General features: G+C 31.9%; 1 protein-coding gene across 1 annotated transcript in view; it reads left to right on the forward strand.

The window, feature by feature from the left end:
- Window positions 1-8,493: 8,493 nt before the first annotated feature.
- Window positions 8,494-13,563, forward strand: part of LOC108905800 (lysine-specific histone demethylase 1A-like) — a 28,657-nt gene continuing 23,587 nt past the window's right edge. Inside the window, exons 1-2 of the mRNA XM_018708820.1 lie at window positions 8,494-8,497; window positions 8,571-8,723. Coding sequence (XP_018564336.1) covers window positions 8,494-8,497; window positions 8,571-8,723 — 157 coding nt within the window. The remainder of the gene's footprint in view (window positions 8,498-8,570; window positions 8,724-13,563) is intronic.

Here is a 13,563-nt window from a genome sequence, read left to right on the forward strand (position 1 = left end):
TACGAAATCGGGCCAGGAAAATTGTTATTAACAATTTAATTGTTGCTGCAGCCGTAGAAGGTTTATTTGTGATTTTATGAAAAAATATTTCACGTAAAAGTTATTTATTTTGACTAAATCTAAAAAAAAAGTTTCTGTGATTTTTTTGGAAAAAGTAATATTCAAGCTGTAAAACGCTGTTAAACTTAACACACGTGTATATCTACAGCTATCAGGCGTATACTCTGTATTAAACTTTGGTGGCGTTTTAAAGCTAAAACATTGAATTTTCGAAAAAACACAAGAATAGTTTTTTTTTAGGTTTCATTGAAATAAACAACTTTTATTTGAAACTTTTTTTCATAAAACGACAAGTAAACTCCCCGCTACTTGGAGGCAGTTTTTGGGGGGGAAGGGGTGGATTTGGGGCTTTGTGCCCATTAAGACTTTTGATCTACATGTTAAGAACTATCAACCTGCGATGTTTCAAAAAAAGTGGCCGAAACCCACTTCCCATAAGAAAAGTGCGGGATCCTTTGGTTTCATCACATCAAAATATATAAGAAATGATAGGTCTGATGAATGCATATGCTGTTTATCGCAAAATTTGGAGAAACCGAAAAAAAAATAACTGGTAATTGAAAAATCAATTTATATATATACCTAATGTAACATCATTTTTTATAGATCTGATCTAAAAACCAAAAATTTTGTCGGTCTGTGTAATTGTTCAAAAACTATTTACAATTTTTCAAGGACTGTAGAGCATTGGGGATTAATTATGAAATTATGTTCCTTTTGCATTTTTTCTGTTTTCTTTAGCTGGTCACAACTGTTATGGTATATCCTATATTAGAAGATGTACTACTTCTACTGCAAACAACTTACTACCAACCTATGGAATTTAGAACTTTGTTGCTCGGATTAAAGTTGCACATCTGCAACCAAAGTATTAAATTGATCTTATGAAATTTTCTTAAAAAGTTATACAAATTTGAAATTGAAATTATGTTTAGCTCACATAATATGTATAGTGAGTTACAACAATATGACTAATTGTAAGTTGATTCTTCCTGACTATCAATGCTCCAAAAATTGTGCAACATTAATATAACCTACTTCTAAAATAAAACTCGGGGCAGACTAATTTTAGGTGTCATTTTCAAGATCTAAAAATATCACAAATTGTCACAGTTGTAAACGTTTTTAAGAACATAAATTATATTCACAATCGATGAAATGCCAGACTACAGGAAAGGTTATAGTTCAGCTCGACAACTACCATTCCACAAATGGAAGTTGACATAAATGATGGCAATGCGGGAGATCAATTGATCGGAAGAAGTAACCTTCTTCGTGATAAACTACGAAAAGCTCCACCTCATCTTTTGACCTTTGTATCTACTCTAATCTCTTTCCAGGCGGAAATTGCATAAAAGGTTTCCTACTTGAATAAAAGTTATATTTTTAGGAAGATGTTAAGTAATCGATTGTGGGCATAGCATCGGAAAATGGGGAATAATATAAAAAATAAATATACGAGGGGCGTTCGGATTTAAAGAGACAATTACAGAAAATAGGACAGTATATTCACGATTTATATTATTTTTTTCTTATATTGATATTGAGNGCCCCTACATCTACGGCACTGACGGCTGAAATGCGGAATCACTTGCATGGTTCTGTAAGTTCTTAATGTACCTATAATATACAATTTTGTAAAAGTATCATTACATGTTTCTGAAACATGTAAAAAAAGTATTATTTATTTTTGGTGGCGGTGTTTGTGGACCAAGCAATCATGTACATTTTTTGCTTATTTGTACACAACAAAGGTCTTCTTAATGTTCCTTGTGGGATGCTCTGTATGCCCACTGTATATTTTCATGTGTCTTTACATGTAAGATTACATTATCTAGCATCTTTTCTGTATTACTAGTTTACAAGATATTCTCATCAATTGCAAATATATTCTCTGTCTACACCGGTACTAATTTTTGCCTTTTAACAAATCTCATATTGAGATTATGATATTTATTGGGTATTAGATAAATCGGGAGTGTTAATTCAAAAGTGTAATGACCGTTTATTGCAGCATTACGACCCAGGCGTACCTTATTCTGATTTTATCAAGTACACAGGGTTATTATTAACACGGCTTATATAAGAGGTGAACACACTGATTTTTTTATATATGATATTTGCTGCTGATATCTCGGTAATTATTTTTAAGCATACATAATTACAAAGTCGGCTGTTTTGTTATCGAAATTTCTGAAAGGGCACCGAACTCATTTGCAGAAAATGTGCCGCTTTAAACTTATCACCTTACGATGGCACTTCGTAAAAGGAAAAAACTTCTCAACAATTGCAACGGTAGGCATTGAGTAGCAATAACAATTAAGACATACTGTTATACTTTATAGGTTAGATCTGAGCTACAATCATTGTCGCATTTTGACTCTATGATGCTTGTATACCAGAAGACTTACGACTTATGCAAGTATCAATGTGCTGATTAGCAGAGATGGATACATATTAAATAACGACAAAGGATAAAATGAGTAAATAGTAATAGAATTGAAAGACATGTCAAATATTTCTATGTAAATGAAGAAAAGTAGTAGGGTAAAGTGAGGACTGATGGGCCACTTTTTTAAAAACTCAAAATTGTTTCTGTATTTCAACTTAAAATAACCTCTTTTAAAACTTACATAACAAACTTAAAAATATTATACAGGGTTAGTCAAAAGTATGTAAACATCAAAAAATCTCAGCGGGAAAGCATTTTTGGAATAAATGGTGTGGACAAAAGTCTCAGAATTTTTCAAGGCGCATTCGATGATAACATTGGCCTTGAGGTCAAGGGCAAAGTTCAAGGTCATATCAAGATCAAGTCGGTTTTTTAAATGGCTGCGCTCCTTTTCGACCCCTGAAATGTAAAGACCAGAAAATTTTGGATCCGAATATGATATTGACCGTGACCTTAAGGTCACTGTTGATTTTTACTGTAATATTTTATTTTTAACTGCGGGAGTGACAGTCTTTGGGTAGATACCTGATGGTATTCCTTAGTGACTTTGTTCTTGAGATGAAGGTCGAAAGAACATACGCTAGAACTAAGAGAGCATAGAATTCTGCATGTTAATATGATCTTAAACGTGACCTTAAGGACAATGGGCAAGGTCAGGTAGAGGTCAAATTGTTATTCCAGCTGTCATTTTTTATTTTTGACTATGGAATAGAAAGATCTCACAATTTTTTATTAATCTCAAGATCGAGGTCACTAAGGAGTACCATCAGGTATCTACTTAAAGACTATCACTCCCTCTGATTCCGTAGAAAATAAAAAATTACAGTAAAAATCCACCTTTGACCTTGAACTGGCCCTGACCATTGGCCAGTTAATGTCATATTCGGATGCAGAAAAAAACTACTTGATCTTGATATGACCTTGAACCTTGACCTTGACCTCAAGAAAAATACCGAGAAATTAACTCGTGTAACTATTTATCCCAAAAATGCTTTCTCGCTGGGATTTTGTGAGGTTTTCACACTTTTCACTAACCTGTATTACACGAACAAAAAAAGTCCGTCTCTCCTCCACTATGGAGATCAGATGGACCATTTAGAGAAGGAGACATGGATATGCACCTTCATCACCTTTTTTACACTCAATTGAATTTCCACACCCTTGGCACAAGTTGAAAAAGATATACAGCCTTCATGCAGCCATCGAGACCATGCTACAAAGTTCAACCAGTTTTCTTTCTTTATTGTAACTCTATAATCTTGCATTCTACACATTCATTTTTAATTTCACTGAAACATTTATCTGTTGACGAATCCATAAAATCTTTCCTAAGCTTCCTTTTCGACCGTCCTCGTTTACCTTTATTTTCTATCTGTTTAAAATTTTTCTTTTAGATTTTATCTTCTTTTTGTTTCCTTTCTTCCATATACTTATACGAGAGTAGTGATTACTCCCACTATCTTTTATCTATCATTTTTTATTGCCTGCGTGACTACTGACACTGGAGAAATGACATTTAATGATTTTCCAGGAGTTTTTTTTCTTGGAATGTCATCTTTTCTGGTGCATTTTCCGAAGCTGGTTCTAGTATGATGTCTTACAATCTTTCTAAAGGTTCGGAATTAATTACTAGATCATTTATTTCCCTTCATTTGAATTAAAGGGTAAAATGCCAGTTGATCTGAATGCAGCAACTACTTACATTTCGATTGGTTACCGCTTTGCCCCAATCCTCACCCAATAATTTTTGCTTCAGCCTCAGCACCAAGCACCGAATCCGATACAAGATTATTAGTTTTGTCAATTAGATCGTTTTTGAGTATGCGTTTTAATGTAGTCTTTGGAATACTGACTTGGCTTCATCAGCTCCCATCCCTTCAGATATGATGGCATTCATAACCGATTTTAAATTTTCCGACATGGTCGAAAAAAATCTTGAAAAGGAAGAGTTATCAAATAGTATAAGAAGAATGAAAAAGTCAAGGTAATCCAAATTAAGATGAAAATGCTTTGGTAGATAAATGATTTTTTTCTTTTATTTCAATTTATTAACTAAACTTGTAACAGAAGATTTAGATATAAAGATAAAATAAGGAATTAAATGAAATGATAAAAAGTATATTTGAAACTAAGTTATTGGATGAAGAAATAAAGACAGTCCAGGAAAAATATGACAAAATAAGACGAAATCATTGAAAAGTCAACCAAAAAAATTAAACAAATTACGTTATCAAAAATGAAAATATGTTTAAATTTTTATAAAGGAAAGGCAATCCTCAACTTTTTATTTGTTTCGTACCAGATGGCTACTTGAGTACTTAAAGAAATAGCGAGGTAAACAATATTTTTGAATTTTTCTCGCAACTTTTCAATAGATCAACTATCTCAACAAACCCCAAGACCTAACATTATCTCCACCTAATTATTATACAAAAAATTATTTATGCAAACTTTCCAAGTATTTTTTCAGTCATATTTTAAAAAGCTACCTGATGATAGGAAACCCTGGCCGTTCCACGGTGCAGCATGTGCTGCAAGTCACGAAATTCGAGATTCCATAAACCTTCCCGTCCTAGATTATACGGCACGTCTCGGATTATCCGGCACTAGCGTGCCTATACCGTAAAAATGCTCTCTCGTGCATCTATATTTCTCGGCGAAGAATAGATCGATTTAAAATGATAATTTAATTCCATTAGGGTTTACGCCATCGGGCGGCCAGCCTCGTATATCAATCCCTAATTGGCAGAATAATCATTTTGGATGCTATAAGGACGTGTAAATATGAGAGACGTTTCAATCCGAGCTGAAGATGTTCACGTAATGCTTTGTGGTGGTATTGGTAGAATTTAGCCATTTGGTGTCTTCTTCAACTGAAAGTTCGATGCATTATTTCCATAGATATATAATAGTATACTATATTAGACCTGTGGTTATTTCCAATTCTGTTTCTTGGTATAGTTTTATAGCTACAGAACCAACTGCTTTTGTGGTGATAAATAAACATACTACTCATTCTCTTGAAGGTGATTTATTTAATTTATTTAAAGTAACTTTGTTCCACTAGTAGAATAATGAAAAAATAATAAACCTATAATAAATCAAATTTAATTAATTTATTTATTAACATTAACATTTATATTTATACTAATATTTATTGTTTTATCGCATTTAACTTCGTTTCTGTTAATAACAACCCTTGTAGCATTGTTTGTGAAAGTAAAGTTTGTGAAGAATTTGCACAAGTTACGGATATCTCTTCTTGTAAAGCTGTATTTTCTTTGGATTTCCTTGCAATATCAAGTTTGTTAGATATAGTCTCCTCAACATAACTTTCTGCTACAGAGGAGCTCTTTCATCCACCGTGCCGTTTGATAGTTGGAGGTTTATTGGCAAATAAAGTTGTTGAAGTGAGCCTCATACAATGGCCAGTATATGCTTCTAGATTTGGGATATTCATGAATAAAGCAACTATTGAGGGTACCTTCGCCAATGTGTTGATTCCAACAGGCTGAGAGTACCTACATTTTTAATTGAAGTATCTTAAAAAGAATCTGTCTTGTGTTAGACGAATTGAGCCCAGAGAAATATATTTTCTGTATATTTCAACCACATTCGCGCAAAAACCTTCTTCTATAATTATTGTATATTTTCTTGAAACTCATGTCTTGGTGTCAGGTATTGAAACAAGTAGGTAACTGCCAATGTCCTGCACCCCACTAATTTTCAAATTTGTCTATTCGCAGCATCGACAGGCACCAGAAACCCTTATTATTAGTGCAACATAAAATAATTCAAAGTATACCTCACATGTAGCAGGTAAGAAATATTACCTTAATCATTAAATATTCTTTATCGGAAGTCCCAGTCATAAATTCTTCAATATGTGCTCTTTCCAATACTGTACCTTTTTTTGCCTTGTATCCTCTCGATTCACTCTTCAAATAAGCAGTAACCTTATTATATTTTCCAATATCGATATTTTTGTAGACCTTTATAGTAGCCTTCAATATCGAATACTTCGACAACATAGATGGAATTGGATATTTTTTCTTCAAATTTAAAAAATACGATAGCATGACTTTTTCTTTTATTGTCATTACTCTCCGCTTTTCTCTCCATTCGTTAAATTCGTCGAACACAAATGGAAAATTGTTTCTTAAACTTTCATGCTTTTTTACCAAATTCAGATAGAAATAATTGAAAATAAACAACGTATCTTAGCAACCAGTAGGTATAAGAAAACCTGCCACATTTCATTGAGTACTAGTAAGAAATATCAAGTCGTGCGAATATTTTTTTATTAAATAATTCTGACTCCACAAATATGATTGTGATGTTTCTATGGATAAAACGTTGTATTGCATACGTGCTTTAATTGCCTTTTATCCACTTAAGAATATTAAACGCTCGAACTACGTTCTCGCGTTTAAACATTCTTGCGTGGATGAAATGCTACTTAAAACACTTATACAATAAATAACTATTATTTAAGTATTTAAAATATCCAACGAGCTAAAATCTAGGAACAGAAAAAGTTCCAGTAAGAAACAAAGCAAACAACAACAAAACTAAGAAACTAACAAACAAAAACTAAACTAACAAAACTAGCAGTGAAAAGTATTATCACAAATAATACATAAATTGAACAATTGTTAAACTGGACTAAAACTGACAAAACAAGTACAGTAAAAATATATAAACAAACAAAGACACCTGTAAATTAATATTGAACTAAAGCTATGTATAATGTGTGTTGAGGGACATTTACAATTAGGTACCTTTTTGTTTATGTCTCGAATTGTACAATAAAGTGTATCCACTTCAGACTCTATTCGTGAGTAGCTTTTATAAATGTTAACTCTTACCGTCTAATATCAAAACATGCATATTGTAGGGTTCCAAATCACAGATGCATAGGTACTCATGCCTCGATCTGGCAAATATTACAAAGACAATTTAGTCTTAAAATCTTTCATATTCCTTCTAACGAATCCAAAGGTCTTGTACACACTTGTGACAAAAGAAAAATTTCTAGGCGAATATAACGTTAAGGTCACGGATATATCTGGTCGATATAAAGTAATGTCTTCCAGCTGATAGTTGCAAGATAAACGGCAATGTGCAATGCCTCACATTACTCTTACTAGCGTTTAGGGCAGTCTATTACAAACACACCAAAAAATAATACGATTAAGATTTTGCTGCAATCTAAAACAATCCGAATTGAATATATCCTCAGAAATATCATCGACATATATAAGAATGTTTCATCCAAATCAACACTGATGTGATTAATGAATATGATATATAAAAATGGACCAAGTGTCGATCCTTGTAGAACACCTGATGTTTGTGGGTATTCAATTGACTGATAACCACGATAGTGTACAAATTGTGAACTATTAAATATGAATTCAACAACGCGATAAGGTCGCCTATCATTCCAGTCTTAGCAAGTGTACCCAGTAGTAGACCATGGTAACCATGGTAAGATGACATCAATTATAAATTGAGTTTTGCGACAGAGATTAGTAATAGTGGAACGATCTTCAAAGAAACCATATTGTTCGGGCGCAATAATATTGTTCCCATAATTTAATGAGCAGGAAACGATTACGTACTGAATAATCTTAGAAAAGTTGCGGAGTATAGCAATAAAGGAGTAATTAGACACCTCATTTACTTAATTTTCCCTTTTTAAGTACTGAACACTTTCTAGAGATTTTCCATTTATTTAGAACGATCTAAATTTTTAAAATAAAATTAAAAATAATGCATAATAATAGTACCGCAACTCTTAATTAAAAATTATAAGGATTATGGTGCTGATTTTTATGATGTTGATAGATAATGATGACAATGATCAACGATGATGACAACGATCAACAGTAATGACACGGTTACAGTTATGATGGTAACGTTATTAAAAATAAACTTTTGATTGTAAATATTAACACAAGGTTTTGTGTTTTATGAGGATGTGTAAATACTTGTAATGGAATTGCCTTTAATGTAAGCAATCGCGTTTGATTATAAATAATTATTTTCTTTCCAGTTCGCAATGGCTACTCCTGCGTGCCGGTAGCACTCGCAGAAGGGTTGGACATCAAGCTGAACGCTGCTGTGAGGAAGGTTGAATACAACAGCAGAGGTGTGGAAGTCACGGTTTACAATCCTCGCAATCCATCAACAACGAATACTTATCATGGTAAGTCAATTACTCCCGTATTGTTCTTGCAATAATAATAATAATTAGATAAGTGGAATTTGCTGTTGGAATAACTGGAAAAAGACTGAATACAGTCTTAAACATTTTTAATTGTTTACTACAATATTTTAAAAAAATTGACAGTTCTCCAGTGTTGTCATTGCCTTTGTCGTAGAAATGTGGGCATTAATATTTTTTAAATTTATATTTTAAATACCTATGTATCGACAGAGTGTTGCATTAAGAATGTTATATAGAGGGCATTGAGAGATTTCCGAGGTCTAAACAAGACAATTTGGTTTATTTTCATTATACAAGTTGTCAAAATTAAAATAAAATTTATTTAAATCAGGTTGAAATATTCAGGAAATGTGGACAACCACATTAAAAATTAATCAGAAGATTAATTTTTTTATTTATCGGGAAAAAGAGAAATAAAATTGTAAATTTTCTCTCAAACTCAACACTACTTTTTGTGGTCATCCACACACCTAATTCTGTTGAAACAATAACAATTCGTTGAGTAATGTTCAGTTATTTGTTAGCTAAATAATTCTTATATCAATAACAGTGAATGACATTTAACTGTTAAACTATGTGTGTCGTATTGGTATACTACAACTAATAAATAACTAAAATCAATTCTTGATTACAACCAGTTAACGTATTTATTGTCTGATAGTGGAGCCTAAACTGCGCGTCGGTATCTGTTTATACGCAACTTTGTGCTCCCCTTATTCAAAAATTCGTAATATTAACAACGAATGGAGTCATTTTTACACAGCATGTTCTCATTCTCACATATCTTTCACATACCCAGATTACTGTTATTAAATAGCATTGTCTTCATTTGATAAGTTTTACTATATATTTAGAGTAAAAGAAAGGTTACATGTTTAATGTTGGATGTAAATAATATATTATTAATAGCATAGTATTGTGAGTTACCTTGTATATATATTTTTATGTTAAGAATGCTTGATTTTTGTACAATTGTTATCACTTAAAGTTAATATACTGTGTAATACAACTCCTGACTATTTTTATGAGAAGTTGGTTTGGCGACATGATGTACATGATCGTCAGCTTCGTAATTTACATGATTTGCAAATAATGCGTCATCGAACTGAGTATTTTAGAGGTTCGTTTACCTATTTAGCAGCTATGGTATTAAATAATGTACTGGTGCCTCAGGACTTAACACTCCGTAATGCACCTCTGATTAAGAAACGCATTCGTGAGTTGGTCATGGAAAACGATAACTCCACAAATGCTGCTGTTTTTTAGTTTTAGTTTTTTAGTTTTTGACTTGTATTAATATAATATGCGTGGTGTGTATGAGTGTGTGTCTGACTGTACTACGTATTTGTATGTGTATTGCACAAGCATGTATGAGTGTTGTGTATATATATTTATAAGTTATATTGTTTTTTTACACTTTTTAATAACACTTTATAATCATATTGCTTTTAGTATGTGTAAGTTAATTGATTTTCTGAGGGGTAGGCTAATTATCAGTTATCTGTGTCTAGTCCTTTTGTGTATGTGTTGTATATTGCCATTGTAACTATGCACAATAAATATTTTTACCTTACAAATTGTCAAAGTTGAAAAAATTTATTTTCTTTAATATCTTTCGACTACTTCTAGGCAATTTCATGAAATTTCCTAACCGGGGTTTTTTTTGGAAAATTCGAATTTACCGACGATTTCGTTATATCTTCTAGGGCGCATTTAAACTGCCAAAACTTTTTTGCGCCACGGTGTATTTCATTTCAGGCTGGAAAAATGTTTTCCCACAACTTTTCTGCTTAAAAAAGGAACATTTGCTAATATCTCTACAGCCAACCGTTTTCGATAAAAAAAGCATTTAAATTTGTAAATATATAAAAAATTTATTTGTTTAAAAGGTATTTTCAACTCCACTGATAAACGAAATTTGGAGCAATATTAGGAAATATTACAAAAAAATATGCCTTTAAAGGAAACAGTGCAATTCCAATTTTAAATGTAATTTATTTAACAATTTTACTTCAAACAGAAATGACAGAGTAAAAACATACTTTCTGAAAACAATCTGTCAATATAACACAATCTAAACAATGTAACCAATCTGAACGATGTAAAAGTCTAAAAAATAACTATTATTTACCTGTCTTAAAAGATATGTTTTTTAATGTTGTTTAAAATAACTTTTAAACAAATTTGGTCGTCTGTGGCGCATACTAGAAGATACAAATCCTCGATAAATTCGAATTTCTCATCCCAAAAAACCCCGGATTCGAAATTTCAGTAAATTGGTTCAAAGTACTCGAAAGATATTAAAGAAAACGTTTATATTTTCAACATTAACACCGTGTACCTCCGTTAATATCAATTTTTGGACAAATGCAAGTTTAGTTAAATCGACTTATTTTGAGCCGTTCGATGTCTGGTGGAACGTTGTATAGACCCTTTATAGGTACCCTGTATATCATTTTTACTCAACATTAAAGGGTTTTCTTTATTTATGTTTCCAAATTAACAATACTCGAAAGTTTAGAAGGGCTCAAATTTAATATTATTTTATTAATTATTGCCAAGGTATGGGAAATTTTGTCAAAATTTGAAAACTTCTCGGTTCATAGCTTTTAACGTTCGAAAAATAATAATAATAGGTCACCACTCGTACACACAAAACATCAAAGTTTGTAGTCTCGTATAGATTTATAATTTTGCATTGTTTTGTTTTCTACTAATAATAAGAATAATACGTTTGTGTTGCTATACAGGGCGATTCACAAACAGTGACCAAAAATTAAATCTCGTATTCTTTGGTGAATTTTAAGGGTGTCAAACTTAACGGAATGTTTTCAATTTTTTTAAATGATTTAAAAACTAGTAAGTGAAATTATTTAAAATTGGGTATATTTGTGTATGTAAACATTGTCCAGAATCTGAGACCTTTCCCTAACATTTAAATGCTCCAGTGGCGGAGATACAGGGCATCGGTGGCATATTTTTCTAAATAAAATAGTACACACGCCACTTCTTTACGGTAACAATCATGATATTTTGGATTCGTCTTTCAATTTTCTACAAATTACTACTCTCTTATATTTTTCGAAACAAGCCTGATTTTCGAGTAAAATTTAAAAAATTAACTGAAAACACACTTCGATATTCGAATAAAATACTGTTTAAAATTATATAGTAGGCTGCGATAGCAACTTTGATATTCTGAGCAGTTGCAAGAAAGAATAAATTAATGCTTTCCATCAAATTCAAGCAACAATAAATTTCGAACAAATTACATCTTTGTTACTAAAAAGATGTCGAACCTGTGTTTGTGGAAATGGAGATACTTTTGCGCATTTACTATAAAATCATTAAAATGATGACTAATGTTATTAATTTCTTTATTCGAATAAATAAACGAATAATTAGTGTTTGTCATGTAATTTAAGTAAAAATTTCAGTTTGTTTCTTAAGTTTTAGCATACCTAAGAGTAGTAATTTGTAGTAAATTGAAAGACAAATCCAAAAATATCATGGTTGTTACCGTAAAGCAGTGGCGTACTATTTTATTTAGAAAAATATGCCACCAATACCCTGTATCTGCTCCACTGGAGAATCTAAATTTTAGGAAATGCCCTCAGATTTTGGACAATATTTACATAAATACATGTGCTTAATTTCAAATTATTTCACTTACTAGTTTTTAAATTATCTAAAAAAATTAAAAATATTTTTTATGTTTAACACACTGTATCTTTTTAACGAAGCGTCCTAGATAAAAACTTTATAGGAAAGACTCCTCTTAAAATTTAACAAAGAATACGAAGTTTCATTTGTGGTCACAGTTCGTGGATCACCGTTCGTGGATCACCCTGTATATCGAAACGAAGGAAATATACACAAACACTACAGCATACAATGAATTTAAAATACATTTCATTTTCATAAATAATAGATACAGTAGAAGTAGCCGATTGAGAACGTTACGTTCAACGAAATGAATAACAATTACACATTCTTTCTCGGCTGGAAATTGTTTATTAGTTAAAGGAGGTGCCGCTGGGCTACCATTGGAGGCCGTTATCAGACGCAGATATGATTCTGACAGCCACACCAATTAGAAAGTCGTTTCACGTGGAACGAATGATATTTGTCATGCTTATCTCTAAACGCTTATTCGGCCGTATTCATAGAGTTCTTCCAAACGGTCTTGTGGAATTCACCTCAATGGCTTGAAGCGTGACGAATAATTATTATATAATAAATTCATGATAGTTGCGTCTAAGTTCCTCATCTTCTTGGTAAAATGGAGCTCGCTTTTCTACAGACGTGCTATCTACCTACCTTGAGAAATAGGTGTGGAGCTAATTGCCGCAAAAAATATGTCGCGAATAACGAAATTGCTCAAGCATGTAAAGTAGGAGTAGACTTAATAAACATGGTTGCAAGTAGGAGGAACCAGACACGTTGCCTTGATATTATTCTAATCGAGCCTCAAAAATGAAATAGCGTATAGTGTAATTTATGCCATTCCTGATCGTGGCACTACTGTGGCAATTATACATCCGAACGGCTTCTAATCTCGATATTTACTGAGTTCAAGCAAGTTTAATAATAGAAGGAAAAATACAATATATTATCTTTGTGTCAAATGAAGGTAAGGCGTGATTTAAATAATCTATTATTAGTAAAACATTCAGCGTTTTTTACCTGAAGTTTAATTTACTTTCACATCAACAAATATTACCCCATATATTTTTTTAATTTCTCCCTGAATGTATATTTAAATAAGTGTTAAGCGAAAAACTTTTTTATCATTATAATTTTATAATATTCTTTCTGT

The sequence above is a fragment of the Anoplophora glabripennis genome, unplaced genomic scaffold (assembly GCF_000390285.2).
Source record: "Anoplophora glabripennis isolate ALB-LARVAE unplaced genomic scaffold, Agla_2.0 scaffold148, whole genome shotgun sequence".
NCBI lineage: Eukaryota > Metazoa > Arthropoda > Insecta > Coleoptera > Cerambycidae > Anoplophora > Anoplophora glabripennis.